At 42.3% G+C, this 20344-nt stretch overlaps 1 protein-coding gene across 6 annotated transcripts in view; it reads left to right on the top strand.

The window, feature by feature from the left end:
* LOC105463473 (glutamyl-tRNA amidotransferase subunit B) overlaps positions 1-20344 on the top strand; it is an 86138-nt gene that overhangs the window by 19079 nt on the left and 46715 nt on the right. For 4 of the 6 annotated variants that reach the window (XM_071092940.1, XM_071092941.1, XM_011710582.3 and 1 more), the window contains exon 3: positions 18418-18531. In XM_071092940.1, coding sequence (XP_070949041.1) covers positions 18418-18531 — 114 coding nt within the window. Of the gene's footprint in view, positions 1-15054; positions 15184-18417; positions 18532-20344 lie in introns of all 6 variants that reach the window. The other 2 variants (XM_071092942.1, XM_071092943.1) reach the window with 2 other exon arrangements.

Genomic DNA, 20344 nt, shown 5'->3' on the forward strand with positions numbered 1-20344 from the left:
TGCCCAAATTCTGCCTTCAAAAGCATGAAGCCAGTGTCACATCATGTCTGGGAGTAGATGTGAGAAGCTCTTTTTGGGTGAGTCTTGAGGAATTCTTTGTTTATACTGCAAGTAGATGCACTTGTCATCTGAGGTCATTGACTTGGCCTTTCTTACTTGGCCATATTTATGTGTGTTTTCGGCTTCACGTGTAATATTGTGGGGAGAGTTAGCTATTTTCTACACTGCAGCATCTTGGGGAGTTTTTTTTCTCAGCTCTTTTAAAAATCTTGGCAAAGTTAGGAAGTGATTTTGCCATTGGCATACCAGAGATGACAAATGTAGGCTTGGTGATTCTGGCATGGATAGGTCGTCAGGCTGGGCTCCTCTGAAGAGCATTTTGTTCATCGTGGCAGAGGGTTCTTGCTAGTGAGCCTTTGTGTTCCCCAGCCTTTCACCACTGGGTGCGTCATTATAATAAGGACTGAAGCTGGGGCAGGGAGAATAACTGGAAATCAAAATACATTAGTGCTCCCGGGAGCCTTAAAATAATTCTGTTCTAAATTTTGATGCACGAATCTCCTTTTACAAGTATAGAAGCAAGAAGCGTAATCAATCAAGGGTCTTTGTCATGCTTTGCAGCTTTCTTAGGAAATGCAGACAGGCAATATGTGATTACCAATAGCGTTTTGAATTTTCGGTGATATTTGCCAACCCATAAGCCATCCCAATGAGCAAGGTCAGGGGCTCCAACCCCAGTTGATAGGAGAGGAAACTGATGGCCTTACTGACTTATCCAAGGACGCAAAGAAGTCAGGAACCCAGCTAAAAATAGAAGTGAGAATTGCCTGGTCCCCATTCTTAGTATAAGCACCAGATTACATTCCCTTCTACAATTCTTGCTAATTGTTCATTTCCGACAAAACATAGCGGGAATTTTTCCTTTATAGCTGGTTGTAACATTTAAGATGCCTGTAGTCACTCATAACCTCTGTTTACTTATCACAGCCAGATAGCTATCTTATTTACCTTATATTTGATTCTTTTTCACTTTTACATCTGTGCAGAGAAGTTAATATATGTGAAAGCACTTCATAGATTCTCAAATGGCATGTAAATTTTATTTGGTATTATTATAATACTTGTATTAGTCATTTTTACACTGCTGATAAAGACATACCTGAGACTGGGCAATTTACAAAAGAAAGAGGTTTATTGGACTTACCGTTCCACCTGGCTGGGGAGGCCTCACAATCATGGTGGAAGGTGAAAGGCATGTCTCACATGGCAGCAGACAAGAGAAGACAGCTTGTGCAAGGAAATTCCCATCTTTAAAACCATCAGATCTCGTGAGACTTATTCATTATCACGAGACCGGCACAGGAAAGACCTGCCCCCATGATTCAGTTACCTCCAAGCAGGTCCCTCCCACAACATGTGGGAATTCAAGATGAGATTTGGGTGGGGACACAGCCAAACCATATCATTCCACCCCTGGCCCCTCCCAAATGTCATGTCCTCACATTTCAAAAACAACCATGCCTTCCCAACAATCCTTCAAAGTCTTAACTTATTTCAGCATTAACTCAAAAGTCCACAGTCCCAAGTCTCATCTGAGACAAGGCAAGTCCCTTCCACCTATGGCCTGTAAAATCAAAAGCAAGTTAGTTACTTCGTAGATACAACGGGGGTACGGCATTGGATAAATACAGCCATTCCAAATGGGAGAAATTGGCCAAAACAAAGGGGCTGCAAGTCCCATGCAAGTCCAAAATCCAGCATGGCAGTTAAATTTTAAAGCTCTAAAATGATCTCCTTTGACTGCACTTCTCACATCCAGGTCATGCTGGCTGATGCAAAAGGTGGGTTCCCATGGTCTTGGGCAGCTCCACCCCTGTTGCTTTGCAGGGTATAGTCTCCTTCCTGATTGCTTTCACGGGCTGGCATTGAGTATCTGTGGCTTTTCCAGGCCCACAGTGCAGACTGTCAGTGGATCTGCCTTTCTGGGGTCTGGAGGAAGGTGGCCCTCTTCTCACAGCGTGGTACCTCAGTAGGGGCTCTGTCTGGGGGTTCTGGGGGCTCTGACTCCACATTTCTCTTCTGCACTGCCCAGCAGCAGAGGTTCTCCGTTTGGACCCCCCAACCCGCTGGCAGCAGACTTGCCTGGGCATCCAGGTGTTTCCATACATCTTCTGAAATCTAGGTGGAGGTTCCCAAACCTCAATTCTTGACTTATGTGCACCCACAGGCTCAATACCACATGGAGCTGCCAAGGCTTGGCAGCTTTCACCTTTTGAAGCAACAGTCCAAGCTGTACCTTTGCCCCTTTTAGTCATGCTGGAGTGGCTGGGATGCAGGGCACCAAGTCCCTAGACTGCACACAAGCAGGGGCACCCTGGGCCTGGCCCACAAAACCATTTTCTCCTAGGCCTCCAGGCTTGTGATGGGAGGGGCTACTGTGAAGACCTCTGATATGCCCTGGAGACATTTTCCCCCTGTCTTGGGGATTAACATTCTGCTTCTCATTACTTATGCAGATTTCTGCAGCCAGCTTTAATTTTTCCTCAGAAAATGGGTTTTTCTTTTCTATCACATTGTCAGGCTGCAAATTTTCCAAACTTTATGCTCTGCTTCTTTTATAAAACTGAGTGCCTTTAACAGCACCCAAGTCACCTCTTGAATGCTTTGCCGCTTAGAAACTTCTTCTGTCAGATACCCTAAATCATCTCTCTCAAGTTCAAAGTTCCACAGATCTCCAGGGCAGGAGCAAAATGCCACCAATCTCTTTGCTAAAACATAACAAGAATCATCTTTGCTTTGGTTCCCAACAAGTTCCCCATCTCCATTTGAGACCACCTCAGCCTAGACCTTATTGTCCATATCACTATCAGGCTTTTGGTCAGAGTCATTTGACAAGTCTCTAAGAAGTTGCAAACTTTCTCACATTTTCCTGTCTTCTTCTGAGCCCTCCAAACTCTTCCAGCCTCTGCCTGGTACCCAGATCCAAAGTCACTTCCACATTTTCAGGTATCTTTTCAGCAACACCCCACTCCTTGTACCAGTTTACTCTATTAGTCTGTTTTTACACTGCTGATAAAGACATACCTGAGACTGGGCAATTTACAAAAGAAAGAGGTTTATTGCACTTGCAGTTCCACCTGGCTGGGGAGGCCTCACAATCATGGCAGAAGGTGAAAGGCATGCCTCACATGGCGGCAGACAAGAGAAGAGAGCTTGGGCAAGGAAATTTCCAGTTTTAAAATCATCAGATCTCATGAGACTTATTCTCTATCACAAGAGCAGTGCAGGAAGGACCTGCCCCCATGATTCAGTTGCCTCCCACCGGGTCCCTTCCACAACATGTGAGACTTCAAGATGAGATTTGGGTGGGGAACAGCCAAACCATATCAGTACTCATGTTTTTAACTTTGCATCATTAAAATGTCAGCACAGATACTTCCCCTTCATAGTGGCCAATAGAGTTGGGCTGGGAGTGGCAGTGGTAAACACTTACCTCATACTATCCTGACATAACTTAGGATGGTGTGTATTCACAACAGTATGAGTAACAATAAATGAGAAGTTTTCAGTCACAGATGTCTTTCAGAGAAGCACAAATTGATAAATATACATGTATACTTACATAGGCAACAGAATGGAAGCACTGATAGAAAATAAGACACGCATACAACTTTGGGAGAAGCTAAAAGTATTTTCAGCTAGAAAAGATATAATTGGGGAAAATTATTTTCCTACCAGTTGAAAGAACAAATCTTCCTTTCATACTCTTGATTGTGCATGTATATGGTGTCTATTTGCAGGGTTTGTGTACTTTTCTATAGATACTGTGGAATTCTCTTAACAGATTTTGGTTGCACCATACTTGATTACATACACAAGGGCCTTAGTATATCCCATAGCTTAATTGAATCTATGGCATAGAAAAGTTTAAGTAGATAGCTTTAATATGTAATGCTTCCTTTCTAGAGCTGATTTTCAGCAGCAGTGAATGGAAGTGGCAGAATGTGGGGTTTACAAGTCAGCATTAGTTTCTTTTTTTTTTTCCCATTAGTTATTGGGGTACAAGTGGTATTTGGTTCCATGAATAAGTTCTTCAGTGGTGATTTGTGAGATCCTGGTGCACCCATCACCCAAGCAGTATACACTGCACCATATATGTTGTCTTTTATCCCTTGCCCCCCCCCACTCTTCCCCACGAGTCCCCAAAGTCCATTGTATCATTGTTATGCCTTTGTGTCCTCATAGCTTAGCTCCCATATATCAGTGAGAACATATGATGCTTGGCTTTCCATTCCTGAGTTACTTAGAATAATAGTCTCCGGTCCCATCTAGGTCATTGCAAATGCTGTTAATTTTTTTTCTTTTTATGGCTGAGTAGTATTCCATCATATATATATATACACACACACACACATACATACATACATACATACCACAGTTTCTTTACTTGTTGATTGATGGGCATTTGGGTTGGTTCCACGATTTTGCAGTTGTAAATTGTGCTGCTGTGAACATGCGTGTGCAAGTGTCTTTTTTTCGAATAATGACTTCTTTACCTCTGGGTAGATACCCAGTAGTAGTATTGCTGGATCAAATGGTAGTTCTACTTTTAGTTCTTTAAGGAATCTCCATACTGTTTTCCGTACTGGCTGTACTAGTTTACATTCCCACCGGCAGTGTAGAAGTGTTCCCTGATTGCTGCATCCAGGCCAACATATACTGTTTTTTGATTTTTTGATTGTGGCCATTCTTGCAGGAGTAAGGTAGTATCGTGTTGTGGTTTTGATTTGCATTTCCCTGATCATTAGTGATGTTGAGCATTTTTTCATATGTTTGTTGGCCATTTGTATATCTTCTTTTGAGAATTGTCTATTCATGTCCTTAGCCCACTTTTTGATGGGATTTTTTTTTTCTTACTGATTTGTTTGAGTTTGTTATAGATACTAGTTATTAGTCCTTTGTCAGATGTTTAGATTTTGAAGATTTTCTCCCACTCTGTGGGTTTTCTGTTTATTCTGCTGACTGTTCCTTTTGCCATGCAAAAGTTCTTTAGTTTAATTAGGTCCTAGCTATTTATCGTTGCTTTTATTGCTTTTGCTTTTGGGTTTTTGGTCATGCAATCCTTGCCTAAGCTAATGTCTAGAAGGGTTTTTCAAATGTTATCTTCTAGAATTTTTATACTTTCAGGTCTTAGGTTTAAGTCCTTAATCCATCTTGAGTTGATTTTTGTATAAGGTGAGAGATGAGAATCCAGTGTGATTCTGCTACATGTGGCTAACCAATTATCCAGCACCATTTGTTGAAAAGGGTGTCCTTTCCCCACTTTATGTTTTTGTTTGCTTTGTTGAAGATCAGTTGACTATAAGTATTAGGGTTTATTTCTGGGTTCTCTATTCTGTTCCATTAGTCTATGCCTATTTTTATACCAGTACCATGCTGTTTTGGTGACTGTGGCCTTATAGTATAGTTTGAAATCAGGTAGTGTGGTGCCTCCAGATTTGTTCCTTTTGCTTAGTCTTGCTTTGGTTATGTGGGCTCTTTTTTGGTTCCATATGAATTTTTCTAACTCTGTGAAGAATGATGGTGGTATTTTGATGGGGATTGTATTGAATTTGTAGATTGCTTTTGGCACTGTGGTCATTATCACAATATTGATTCTACCCATCCATGAGCATGGGATGTGTTTCTTTTTGTGTCGTTTGTGATTTCTTTCAGCAGTGTTTTATAGTTTTCCTTGTAGAGGTCCTTCAACTCCTTTGTTAGGTGTATTCCTAAGTATTTTATTTTTTTAGCAGCTGTTTTAAAAGGGGTTGAGTTCTTGATTTGATTCTCCACTTGGTCACTGTTGGTATATGGAAGAGCTACTGATTGTGTACATTGTGATTTGTATCTGGAAACTTTGCTGAATTTTTTTATCAGTTCTAGGAGCTTTCTGGAGGACTCTTTAGGGTTTTCAAGGTAAATGATCACATCGTTAGCATACAGGGACAGTTTGATGCCTTTTATTTCTTTCTCTTGTCTGATTGCTCTGGCTAGGACATCCAGTACTATGTTGAAGAGGAGTGGTGAGAGTGGTCATCCTTGTCTTGTTCCAGTTCTCAGAGGGAATGCTTTCAGCTTTTCCCCATTCAGTATTATGTTGGCTGTGGGTTTGTCATAGATGGCTTTTATTACATTAAGTTATGTCCCTTGTATGCCAATTTTGCTGAGGGTTTAATTATAAAGCGTTGCTGGATTTTGTCGAATGGTCTTTCTGCATCTATTGAGATGATCATGTCATTTTTGTTTTTTATTCTCTTTATGTGGTGTATCACGTTTATTGACTTGTGTATGTTAAACCATCCCTGCATCCCTGGTTTGAAACCCACTTGATCATGGTGGATTATCTTTTTGATATATTGTTGGATTCAGATAGCTAGTATTTTGTAAGGTTTTTAGCATCTATCATTCATCGAGGGTATCTTCTTTTTCGGTTGTGTCCTTTCCTGGTTTTGGTATTAGGGTGATGCTGGCTTCATAGAATGAATTAGGGAGGGTTCCTTCTTTATCTTGTGGAATAGTGTCAAAAGGATTGATACCAATTCTTTGAATGTCTGGTAGAATTCTTCAGTGAATCATCTGGTCCTGGACGTTTTTTGGTTGGCAATTTTTAAATTACCGTTTCAATCTCGCTGCTTGTTATTTTTCTGTTCCGGGTATCTAATTCTTCCTGATTTAAGTTAGGAGAGTTGTATTTTTCCAGGAATCTATTCATCTCTTCTAGGTTTTCTAGTTTATGTGCCTAAAGGTATTCTTAGTAGCCTTGAATGATCTTTGTATGTCAGTGGTGTCAGTTGTAATCTCTCCTGTTTCGTTTCTCAGTGAGGTTATTTGGATTTTTCTCTCTTCTTTTCTTGGTTAATCTTGCTAATGGTCTATCAATGTTATTTATCTTTTCAAAGAACCAGCTTTTTGTTTCATTTATCTTTTGTATTTTTTTGTTTGTTTCAATTACATTTAGTTCTGCTCTGATCTTGGTTATTTTTCTTCTGCTGGGTTCAGGTTTGGTTTGTTCTTATTTCTCTAGTTTCTTGAGGTGTGACCTTAGATTGTCTGTTTGTGCTTTTTCGGACTTTTAGATGTAGGTGTTTAGGGCTGTGACCTTTCCCCCTAGCACCGTCTTAGCTGTATCCCAGAGGTTTTGATAGGTTGTGTCATTATTGTCATTCAATTCTAAAAGTGTGTCCAAAGTTTCCTGAATTCTTTATTGTTTTTTCTTTAAGCTATCTATTTCCTTGAATATTTCTCCATTCACTTCTTGTATCATTTTTTGGATTTCCTTGCATTGGGCTTCGCCTTTCTCTGGTCCCTCCCTGATTAGCTTAATAGCTGACCTCCTGAATTCTTTTTCAGGTAAATCAGGGATTTCTTCTTGATTTGGATTCACTGCTGGTGAACTAGTGTGATTTTTGGGGTGTTGAAAAGCCTTGTTTTGTCATATTACCAGCGTTGGTTTTCTGGTTCCCTCTCATTGGGTAGGCTCTGTCAGAGGAAAGGTCCAGGGCTGAAGGCTCTTGTTCAGATCTTCTTGTCCCACGGGGTGTTCCCTTGATGTAATACTCTCTCCCTTTTCTTGTGGATGTGGCTTCCTTTGAGCTGAACTGCAGTGACTGTTGTCTCTCCTCTGGGTCTAGCCACCCAGTGAGTCTTCCTGGCTCCGGGCTGGCACTGGGGGTTGTCTGCACAGAGTCCTGTGATGTGAACCATCCATGGGTTTCTCAGCCGTAGATACCAGCGCCTGTTCTGGTGAAAGTGGCAGAGGGTGCAGTGTACACCGTGGGGGTCCTTAGCTTTGGTGGTTCAATGCTCTATTTTTGTGCTGGTTGGCCTCCTGTCAGGAGGTGGCGCTTTCCAGAGAGCCTCAGCTGTAGTAGCGTGGAGACAGACCAGTGGTGGGTGGGGCCGCAGAACTCCCAAGGTTGTATGTCCTTTGTCTTCCACTACCCGGGTGGGTAGGGAAGGACCATCAGGTGGGGGCAGGGCTAGGCGTGTCTGAGCTCACACTCTCCTTGGGCGGGTCTTGCTGCGGCTGCTGTAGGGGAATGGGGATGAGATTCCCAGGTTACTGGAGTTGGGTACCTAGGAGGATTTATGGCTGCCTCTGCTGAGTCATGCAGGTTGTCATGGAGGTAGGAGAAAGCCGGCAGTCTCAGGCTTCACCCACCTCCCACACAAACCAAGGGGTCTCACTCCCAACACACCCCGAGTCTGTTTCCAGGCAGAGGGCCAGTCAGGCTTGAAAACTTGCCCGAGGCTTTCTACCTCCCAGAGTATTTGGGGTGTCTCCCAGGTCCTGTAGGAGCAGTCTGTGAAGATCTGTGGCTCTTCTCAGGATTGCTGGCCTGCTCTTGCAGTCGATCTGGAGGTGAAATTCACAATGCAAGCCTCCGCATGCTGCTCTGTCTGGAGCTGCAATCTAGTCCTGCCTCCCATCTGCCATGATCCAACCAGCATCAGTTTCAATAGCTCCTGCCTCCTTTAGGGTCTCTCCTTCTTCTCTTCATAGTTATTCCTTGAGTTTTGTGGGGGAGGCTTATATCATCTCACCTAGATAGAAGAATTACCTAACCCTTCCACTCTCTTCAACATTTTTTACTTTGAAAAAATTAAAAATTACAGAAAGGTTGAAAGAATAGCACAATGAAATGCATCCTGCACCTAGACTTTTTTTTTCCTCCTTTGGACGAGCCATTTAAGAATAAGTTGCAGACATCATGGCACTTCCTTTCTAAATATCTTAGCATCTATCTCCTAAGAATAAAAATGTTCACTTCTATGATTGCAGTATGATTATCACAGTCAGAAAAGCTAACGTTGATGGAATACTGTAATTTAAAACATAGTTCATAGTCAGATTTGCACAGTTGTCTCAGTATTGTCCTTTATTTTTCCCCCAATAAAAGATCCAGTCAAAGAGCACCCGTTGCATTTAGTTGTCATGTCTCTTTAGTCCTTTTTCTTTTTGTTTATTTTCCTTTCCTTTCCTCTTTCTCTCTCTTCCGTCTTTCGTTTCTTCATGACATTGACAGTTTTTAAATGTCCAGGCCAGTTATTTTATCTTACTTTCTACTCCTAAAGCAAACATAATTAAGGAAATAGGGAGTTTGCCTTATGCAAGTTTAAAGTTTTTTTCTTTCTTTCTCTTATGAACCTCCATGATTTTCTGACTTACTAAGAAGCCTCTAAGAAGATGCTATATTCATTCCTATTGGATGCATGAAATTAAAGGTAGCTTTTTGTTCCTAAAAGTCTCTGTCCTGATAGACTCTTCCAAAGACTCACTTCTCAGAACATTTGTGAGGCTGGCGAATATATAGCAGGTACACTTTTGACAGAATGGCAGGTGTCTCTAGGAATTTGTTTCTGATATTCATAGGCCTCGTTCATAGCTGATTCTGTATTCATATCAATAGTGAATACTTAGCTGCATTTCTTACTTAGAGTTTGGTTGGTTCAAGTCAGTTATTTTGTTTCTTAGCAATAGTCAAATCTTTCACCTTAATACTAATCATATATATAAAGAAGAAAGTAAATCTCATTCTGATCATTAGAGCTTTTCAGTCATGAAATTAATGTTTCTTGTTACTATCACTGATTCCTCTTGAGGTTTCAGTGATGTGAAATAGTTTGTCGTTACATCACATCTCTCCAGGTGTAGAGTCTGATGAGTAAATTTTAGGACACGTTAGAAAAGACTTGGCAGTTTCAGTATGGGGCAAATCTAAAATGAATGAGTTTGTGTTTTAGCTTTTTAAATATTAATATACTTTTTTTAAAAAAAAATTATAGACAAGAGAAAGACAAATATTCAGAGTTGAAGTAGGAGAAATCTTTCTTCATTAAAGATCCTGGCCATATCCTAAAGTTGTATTCAAAAAGAGCAATATTTCTGATTGTTTGTTTGGTTTTGTGTTTTTACTTGATTCCCATGTCCTTTATACAGCTCTTCTTCATCAATTCTCATTGAATTTCAAAAGTAGCTACTAGCTTAGAAGACAGGAACTTACAGATGTGTGGCAGGCAAGAGTGAGATGGGAGTAAAAACTGGCTCAGTTAACTGGTTTGCAACTTCAGCCTGTTAGAAGCTTGTTTCTTTTAGTACACATGGGAGCTTTTTTTGGTCATGCAAAAGCATACAAGGTTATCCAGGAAATTTTTGCTTCATTATAAAATGGAGAAAATGAAGTCATATAAGCTCCCTGAGACATTAAGAAATATAGTCTGTTCCACTGGAGATAACACAAGTAATTATCACAAAAGGGGTTGGTTATCATTTAAAGGGGAAATATTATGTTGACATAATATATAATTTCAGCATCTGTTGTGCCTCATTTTGGATTATAAATCCAGACTAATGGATCTGTGGAGCTGTTTAGCCCTTTTCTCATCAAATTCCCATGCCTCCTGGAAAAGTTGACATATGAAAGATTCAATTGAGGTAAGCGTTTTGCATTTAATAACACTTTCATTCTGAAACTAGTATTACTAAGTGTCTGCTGTGCGAAAAGTTATTTTATTTAATTCATAGGTCAATCTTGCCAAGTAACTGTTCTTCCCTAAACAGATAAGGAAAGTGAGGCCTAGAGAGGTAAGATAATTTGTACGAGATAACATGGCTAGTGTGAGGACTGAGATTCAGATTCTGTTCTTTCTGACTAAGTTTTGCCCTAATTCATCAATTAGTATGAGTCTTCTCAGAGATCAGGTTAATCACCAGTGAGTAATGCCAGATTAGTAACTGTTGAGAATGTTGTGGGAATAAGGAATAGAGACCAGTTAACCCACACACCCCGTCTTGTCTTTTACTGGCCGCCAACCACTGTAACCTCCCTATCTAACATGGCTAAATGGCCAAGTATGAGACTTCACAAATGTATGCTATAGTAGTTGGGCCATTGGCCTCCAATCCCAAAGTGAAATCCAAGCAAACCAAACTGTATCATGGCAGAGCTCTTTTCATCCAGGTTAGGTGTAGACCTAGGACTGATGTAGGCCAAAGACTTTTCTGTCCTTTTTTTAAAATCCCAGAGGTAAATCTCAGATCTTAGTATTCCAGTGGTCCGTGGAAAAGCAATAGAGGGCCAGGCATGGTGGCTCAAGCCTGAAATCTCAACACTTTGGGAGGCTGAGGCAGGCAAATCACTTGAGCCCAGGAGTTCAAGAGCAGCCTGGGTAACATAGCAAGACCTCATCTCTTCAAAATATAAATTCAAAAATTAACCAGGCATGGTGGCTCACACCTGTGGTCCCAGCTATTCAGAAGGCAAAAGTAAGAGTATCCCCTGAGCCTGGAAGATCTAGGCTGCCTTGAGCTATGATCGGGCCACTGTACTCCAACCTGGATGTCAGAGTAAGACCTTGTCTCAAAAAGGAGAAGAGAAAACAGAAATAGCCCCAGTGCCAAAAACCATGCTGGCATCAAGTGCCTGTCTCGTGGTGACCGTGGCCTCCTGAGCTTGCTAGGTAGGCAAAGGCAGGAAGAGGATGAAATCCCAGATGAGAAAAATGGGACTTTTGACACTCTGGACCAAGGAAAATTTCCTCCCCTTGCTCCTGACTGCCCCTGGGGAATGGAATTAGTATAAGAGAGCTCAGAATAGAGAGAAAACTGTGAGCTGAGGACAGCTGAAACTGCCAGACTACACTTCTCTTCTTTGGACTCAGAGTTGCTTCCTATTCAATGGCTATTTGATTTTCTTTCCCCTTCAGGAAAGAGAGATTTAAACAAAAGAGGAAATGTAGCCTTCACATTCTCCTTATCCCTAGGCAATGCCTGTGTTTAAGGATAAAGAACGTATATATTTATGTGGTTCTGTTAATATAAATATTTAATATCTGCATAAAAGGAGCACCTTTGGATGGTAAATTTCCACTTTAAAAAATTAACTGACCAGCTTCAGCAAGCTTAATTATTATAGCACAAGAGGTTTTGTATTTGTTTTGGGTGATGATAAAAGAGCTCAGTGGTAAGAAGCGGTGTAGGGGTGCGGAAACTGGGGAGCAATATTCTCAACTGTAATGAAAATTTATCCGTGTGGTAACTTTTGCTTTGAATACGAATCAGAGGGAGTTCATGCTTTGAGACAAATTTATGGTTAGCAGTAAGATAAAGGCCTGTTTTACTGCCTTCTTTTAACTTAATAAATCTTAATTGCTTTCTCTCCATAAATTAAAGCATTTACCATGCTATATCCTAATTATCATATTTGTCATGTATAGCATCAGTTTCACAGAGTAATTGCCATGTGGGCTTTTTGGAAAACATCACCTTCTATTCTTTGTTTTAATGCCTGATAGGAATTGCCAGCTGGATTTTCAGTAAAGACTCTAGTCTTGCCACGTCGCCTCAATTTTTTAAGGATGTACAGATACTTATTGGACTAACTTTGGGTGTTACAGCATCATGTGCTCACCAATTGAGGGCAAAGTAGGAAGGGGAGAGAAATGGTGTGAATTGTGGACTATTTTGAAAGACATTCAATTTTATTCTTTTGAAGTACATAACAAGATATTTCTCAGAATAGATCCTAGAGACTGGCTTTTGTGAATAGATTTATTTGTAATTAGTGGAATTTCACATAAAAGCACTAAAATTCTAGAGAATATGTTATGGACTTAAGTAAGTTATATAATCTTCTTTATTCTGTTAATTTGCTTAGCAAACCCTTTCCTGGTATTTAATGTAGATTTACAGTTCAGTTCAATCCAGATGAGTTATCACAAATGTTCCTTATAAATTAGTTGGATTTCATAATTCTTGGCTCCACGCATGTGAAAAGGGTATCCACAAAATTTTCAGTTTTAAGTTGACTGGACAGACTAGAGAGTGGCATTATTTTATTGAATGGCTGTTTATTTATCAAAAGAAAAAAGGACAGAAATGAACATAGAACTGTATGTATTTGCTGTGGTAGTTTTGGCCTGTGTGTTCTCAGCTCTGTGCTACACCACTTCTCTACTCCACTCTGAATGGCAGGGAGGCTGCTCCTGCAGGCTACAGATCCTAGAGCCCCCGCTTGGCTGGCTTCTGGCTGGGTTAGGCCAGCAGGAGGCTCTGATAAAAGACTAGAGGTAGGAGGAAAGGAGCAAGAGGGTATTTCGCCTTCGCTCTCTGCCTCCAGCAACATCTCTGATAGAGGGTGGGTCTTACCCATGGCTCCAGCTTCTAGCGTGTTTCCAGCATCCTCTGATGGCTCCATACCCTGTAGGGTAGGAGTGGGCTCCTGCTGTTGAGAATCTCTAATTTGCCCAAATGTGCCCTCTTTGACGTTTCAGCTGTTCTCTCATGTGTAATAAAGTCTCTGTGTTAAAAGAGTGGTTTCCTTTTCCTGATTCATATATTTTTGTAGAACACTTTGCTTTTATGTCACAGCTTATAGTCTTTTGGATGTTGATGAAGGAAATGTTAACTTATTCATTATCTCATTTAATCAGCTTGGTATTATATTTAGGTGATGGGGCAAAGAAGAATAAGACAAAATGACCTGATTGCCCTCGGGGAACTCAGTCTGTTTGGGGAGACAGTGTGTTCCCCAAGTGCCAGGGGAGCTAAATGGAAGAAAGACCTCGACTGTAGTAGTGGTGGGAAAGATGTCACAAAAGAGGTGACATCCGAAAGTCTTGCCGGATGCTAAGATCTTGCTGAATCAGATGCGGAAGAGCATTCCCAGCAGAAGCAGCAGTTTGTATGAAAGCGTGTCTCATGTTTGGCTGCGGGAACATGGTGGTCAGGGGGACTGGAGGAGGAGGAAGCTAGAGAGGTGGTCGGGGTAGACCACCAAGGGCACTGAAGCCTCTGCCAGGCAATTGGACTTCATCCTGTTAGGACTGGGAAGCAGTGAAAAGGATTTTAAGCAGAGGAATTACATGAACGGATTTATCCTTCAAAAAAGTCGCCCTAGGAGAGGTGTGGAAGAGAGACTAAAAGGCTGAAAATGGAGGCAGAGAAACCTCCTGGCCAGGTGGTGAGTGGCAGAAGTCCTGGTGGGAGTGGGTGGTGTTTAAACAAAGACCTGAATTAAAACTGAAGGCATGATATGTTAAGAAAGTAGAATGTGGAGAACTTGGTGATTTGTTTGAAAGTGCTAGGAGCTGTTGTTAAGTGATGGTCTCAGAGATCAGGGAATGTTTGTCTGGTTTAGCTAAATAAATGTTAAAACTAGAAGCCTTATTCTCAAATTGGGGTCGCTGTGTCCTCTTAGAGGTCTCATGCAAACTGAGTTGTTTATGTTGCTTATGAGCTGGATGTATCTTAGGTTTCAAAGAAGTTATGGTTGCAGCACTACGCAGGTCTTACAATAAGCCAAACAAGCAATTCTTTATTAAAAAGCATTTGCTACTCCCGCCACCCACCACCCCAAGATCTTTTTCCTGGCCATGATGTGCCTTATCTCTCTCTACTAGTCATACAATTTGTTGGCCACCCACTGTGTATTTATCTCATCTCCTACCTCTACCCATCACAGCTTTCTCATCTTCTGATTAAATAGAAGAATTAGCCTCTTATTTGATAAATCATTGTATGGGTACCTGTGTCTAAGGGTTTCTGAAGTCTAGCAATAGAACATCCTCTGCTCGTTGAGAAAACATGTAGGCTCACCCGTCACCAAGCCCTCCACGTGTCAGAGACTGCACTGAAAGAACACTCAATTCTTTCATGTAGTTAAGAGAACACAATGCTCGCCCTCTGGGAGTTCAACATCTGGAAGCAAATCTAAAGAGGGAGAAACTGGCAAGGAGAAACACATTAGAAATAGCATCTGCCTTAAATGATGTTCGGTAGGATTTGGGTTGAGGTGCTGCTCTGGGGTTATGGCCTGGTGTTAGTAGTCTTGATAGCTAAAACTAACATGCTTCTTTCTTGTAAGATTTCAGATTGAATATAGTGTTTGAGAGCCTGGGTTCTGGGGTCTGACTTCCTGGCTCTGCCACTTGCGTGTGTCACCCTGGCCAAACTATGTCATCTCTATGCTCGCCGTCACTGTAAGATGAGGATCATAATAGTATCTCCCCTAGGAATGAGAGGATTCGATGGCGTGTGTGTGTGATGTGCGGCACACCTCCTGACGCAATAAATGCTCGCCGCTGACCCTTGCTGAAGCCAAAAAGAAGCCCCTGAAGGCTCAGCTGAGAAAGGTGTGCTACGTGAGTACCAAAGATTGCTCGCCTTCTTTCCAAACAAGAGCCGCTCCGGCTAACCCTGAGATCCTTTGTAGTCATTTAATTACAAAGAAATTCTGGAACATACTTTCTTCAAGCCAAGTTAGTCTTTTTAGTTTTTAAGTTACATCTTGATTGTATCACACACAATCAGTTGTCACTTCAGGGCACTTCCAGAAACAAGTTTGCAGGCCAGCCTGTGACAAACGACACCTTAGAGGAGACTGGGGCATCACTGCCTCTCTGAAACCTTCCATTGATACTCATCCCCTCCCTCCTCCTTTGAGTTCAACACACATTCATCAAGCACCACAATGTTTCAGGTTCTGTATTAGGCTCCAGGGACATAAGGGTGGACAGACAATTCCCATCCTCACGAAATTTGCAATTGTGTGGAAATATATGTGAACAAATTCAATCCACTGTGATAGAGGCCCCAATGGGAGTGTAGAAGGTCAGAAGAGGTACACAGAAAAGACAACAAGGAAGGCTTCACAGAGGTGGTGACATCTCACTAGGATTTTGAAGGGAAAAAGAATGGGGAGAATCAGAAGATCCGCACGGGTTGCACAGGAGAACTACACCAGAGGTGTTGTGGGGAGACGTGGTAGTAGATGAAATTGAAGATGTAGGCAGGAGCTTGATCATTAAGAGCTTGGCCTTTGTTGTGGGAACATCAGGGGCCACTGAGGGACTTCAGGTAACAGAATGCCACAGATTCACAATTTTAGCAGGATCACCCTGGTATGAAAGACAAACTTGAAAAGGGTTTGCAGACGCTGGCAGGTTCATGTCACCACTGCGGATTCATTGAGGGCAGAGACAGAGTCCTATTCATCTCCGTATCCCTAAAGTTTAGTGCTTTATAGACATTTAAGAATTTTTTTTGGAGTGAAGACAGCCCAAGTTGAATTTTCCCATTCTGTATCCTATCCTCAGAACATGCTGACCTGGACCTCCATCTGTCACAAGCAGCTTGACTAAGATCCTAGGAAATTCCTTTTTTTATTGGCATTCTTTTAACTGGCACTCTCTGTTTACTAGGCCCTCGGTGCAGCTGTAGTGTGTGATGATTGATGCTTATAATTCTGACCTCGAAGTACTTCATGGCTTCTAAATCATCAAAAAAAGATTAAAGCATATTCTCAGTATCACTGTAGTGTTTGTGTGTTTTACTGCCTTCTTCTCTGGAAAGTGGTGGTTTATGAAGTGCCCGTGTACTTGTGTGCACACGGACACAGTGAGAGTCTGTGTTGGTCCTCAGCTCTTCACCCACGGGGAGGCTATGGTGCATGCTCGAAAATAAACAAACAAAATAATCTGAGTTCTCTTCATGCCTAGAAGGAGGAAGCGCTTGGTCCGAGGGGCAAAGTGGCTTGAAATGAGAGCGAAAGCAGTGGTTAGGAAAGCAGAGGGAATGATGAGGCAGAACTGGTACAGACCAGGAGTCAGGCAGTTTATGAGCCAGCCGTGGCTGGTTGCATTCTGGCCCCAGGAAGAGCAAAGCCAGGGTCGGGACTCCAGTTTCACATTCTGTGTGCCTGGACCCGAATCATCAGGCTTTTATTTGGCAGGATTTTCCACCCAGCTATATTTGTATCTTAGTAACAACCGCTCAGTAAAATGCCAAACATTAGGCAAGTGAAAACATCAATAATTAGAGCCTCCTGTTCCCCACACATCTTTTCTTGAAAACCTTTGTTGCTGCAGGGCTGACATTATTAGGCATAGAATGAAGAACTCCAAATAGAAACTGTGAAATGGCTCCATCTTATAACCTGAGTCCTAAAAAATAAGGATGTGATGTTGTCACTAGGAGGGAGATTTGTTTGGGTTTCTTTTTTTTTTTTTTTTTTTTTTGAGATGGAGTCTCGCTCTGTCGCCCAGGCTGGAGTGCAGTGGCAAGATCTCAGCTCACTGCAGTCTCCACCTTCCGGGTTCAAGTGATTCTCCTGCCTCAGCCTCCCAAGTAACTGGGACTACAGGCGCTTTACCACTTGCCAGTTCTGTGAATTTGGGCAAATGTTTTAGACTCTTTGTGTCTTAGTTTTGTTTTTTTAATCTGAAATATTAGAATAATACAGATTCCTTATTTTACAGGGTTGCTGTGAGGCTGAAATAAAACGGTGGGTGTGGAAATGCTCAACTAGAAAGCCCTATCTGTATCAATAATAGCATATTAAATATACTAAAGAACATCATAAATATCCTAATAAAAATAGAAATATATTTCATCTGCAAACATGACGTCCTCCAAAATTTTCCCAAAGTAGAGTAGGGAAATGAAGTGTTTATTGAATCTCTACCTTAGGGGAGGTGTTCCAGCTATCACTTTATCCATTCTGCAAAGTAGATCTTAAATCCCAATTTTAGACACAAGGAAACTGAGGCTCCTAGTCAGGGCAGAAGTGGGATTCGAACCTGACTCAAGAATTTAATGCTCTTTCTCCTTGGCTACATTATCTCTCGTTGTCTGTGTAGTTCTAGACCCCCAGTGTTCTTAAAGGCTGCTCACATTCTTTGGTGCTGGGAAGTGTGCCAGCCATTTCTTGGTCATTCACCCCTGTAAGTGGGGCAGGGTGGGACCCAGAGGGAACTGGGGCGCCGGGTGCCCCCAGAGAGACCAGCAGCACGGAGTCATCTGGTGTGTAGGACAGGCCCTCTGTTGGTGTTCCACTTTTAGGGAGTTGGCCTGGCATGGACAGAAAGCCAGGCAACAGCTATGCCACGTTTCCTAGCCCTTGAGAAGATGGCTACGGCCCTGTCGTTTTCAGAAGTTCATTCTTTTTCTGTCAAAGTGAAGCCACCCTTCATCAGGACTCATCTCAGGAATCAGTGCCTCTCGTGTATTCTGACCGGCCCCTTATTCTGTTTGTAGAAGGAGTGAGATTAGATTTATTCTATGTAGTAACTGCTCCGCTAAGCTTTTCTGGGACTCTTCCTGTAGCTTTGATGCCGGGCACTGGGGGAAAGAGTTCCCGATGTGGCAGTTCATTAAGTGTCTAGTGGGGCCCACTGCTGCATGCATTTTCTTCTTTATATCATTTCCCTGATTCCCAGGCAAAGAGTCGGCTTGTGAACTGGAGCTGCCCACCCAGAGAACCAGAGATAATGCCTGTTGAAGGGCCAAGTTGCATATTCAGCGAGGATGTCAGTGTGTGGGAGAAGCATTTGTTCAGCCTGCGGTTCTGAGAGGAACTGTGTATTGTGTTCCCATAGGTTCTCAACAGGAGGTGTGTAGAAGCGGCAGTGATGACAGGCCTGGCTCTGAACTGCCACATAAACAAGAAGTCCTTGTTTGACAGGAAGCACTACTTCTATGCAGACCTCCCTGTAAGTACACTTTGTGGTCCACCCCACTGCAAGTTCTCAGAGCTGGGCCAGCCCTGCTGTGGGGGGTCGGAGCAAGGGAAAGGGGCTGTGCCTCTCATGTTTTCAGCCAGCACTGTGTCCATCCCAGCGGGAAGTTCTGCCCAGCCCTGATGCAGGCAGGTGCCCCTGATGTTTACTAGATTGGATGCAATTGTCCTGATTGCTGACTTCTTGCTTACCTCATGCTTCTGGTGGCTGGCTCATAATTGCACAGGGAGTAGAAGCCAGTGTTCGCAGGCTCAGCCTGCCTGTTGTATTTGGTGCTAATTGCCTGTTAGTACAAAAGCTAAGCCTCTGGCTGATGCAACAGTAAATGCATACTGTAGCTCTGTCGGCAGAGCGAGGGCGTCTCACTTTTAAGTTGAAGTTCCCAATAATAGGGCTGTCTCCTTTGGAGACATTTCTGTCATCTCACAAGGAGCAAGTAAGTGGACAATAGTAAGCGGAAACATGAACCAGAAACCTGGACCAAGAACAGTAATTGGCTGAGCAGTAAACTCCATACTGACCTGCTTTTTTCTGAAAATTAAAAAGTTTTTTTCTTTAAGCCACACCATGTGAGTGAGAGCCAATTTTTCATACCATCGAACTGGAACAAAACTGAAATGTTGAATGGGTTTCCCAAAATAATGTTTCATTTGGTCTGATTCAGAAAAACAACAGTGACGATATTGTTTTACCTCATTCTCTTTGAACTGAAGATTGGGGGGAGCTGTTTTTTAGTGGGTGAGGGCATGAGTAGAATTAAATAAAAAATACAAGTAAGACTGCATTCTCCAGGGGCTGCTGCTTTTCCCCTCTGGCCTCCAGCCTCTCAGCAAGTCTACTGTTTGGTAGGGCAGAAAGAATTAAACCACCTTTCTTTATCTTTTAAGAGTGACAGACAGTTTGGTAGAGGTGGGAGATTTAGTAATAATATGACTAAAATGAGATGTTTTGGTCATCTGTGGCTTTCTGGTCTTTCTGGCCCAGATCGTTCAAATAATCTAGAGTTTCATGGGACATACTCATATAATAAAGCATTTGTTGTTTATCTGAAATTCAGATTTAACTGGGTATCTTATATTTTATCCAACAACCTACCCAGAGCTTAGTTTTACAAATTGAGACTTCTCGCCTCAGCATAGAAAACGGGTTAGCCTTTTGCAGGATTCTCCAAGTGTGGTCCCCAGGGCACTAACGTCAGTATCTCCTGGGAACCGGTAAGAAATAGAAATCTTCAGGCCCCACCCTCGACCTACTGAGTTGGAAACCTTTGCGGTCGGGCCAAGCAGTCTGTCTTTTGACAAGCACAGTAGTATTTCTGATGCAGTTAAAGTTCTTAAACTGCTGGCTGGCCAAGTGGTGAAAGACACGGATTTTGGAGCCTGACCACCTGAATTCAGACGTTGACACTGATGCTCACTAGCTCTGTATGTGACTGTGGGCAAGGTCCTGATCCCTCCGTGCCTTGTTCTTCCTTCCAAAGGTGGTTGTGGAATTAACTGAGTGGAACACAGTGAGAGCAGCGCCTGGGACCTAGAAAATGCCACAGATGCCTTTGCTCTTATTCTCTGTTCTTCTCCAGTTCTCCTCATTGACCTGCTATCTCTTTAGTGCGTGTTGGTGCCTCTGTGCATTTGAAAGTAATTCTTCCTTTCCACTTAGAAGCAGGTGAGGGATCCTTGCAGGATCCATCAGTGCTTTAGTAGCATGTGCCTTCCGTTAACGGAGGGGGAGTGGCACAGCGTTTTCTGGCTGGAGGAGCTAGGGAAGTTGGGTCAGGGAGGGCAGC

The sequence above is a fragment of the Macaca nemestrina genome, chromosome 3, assembly GCF_043159975.1.
Source record: "Macaca nemestrina isolate mMacNem1 chromosome 3, mMacNem.hap1, whole genome shotgun sequence".
In the NCBI taxonomy this organism is placed as follows: domain Eukaryota; kingdom Metazoa; phylum Chordata; class Mammalia; order Primates; family Cercopithecidae; genus Macaca; species Macaca nemestrina.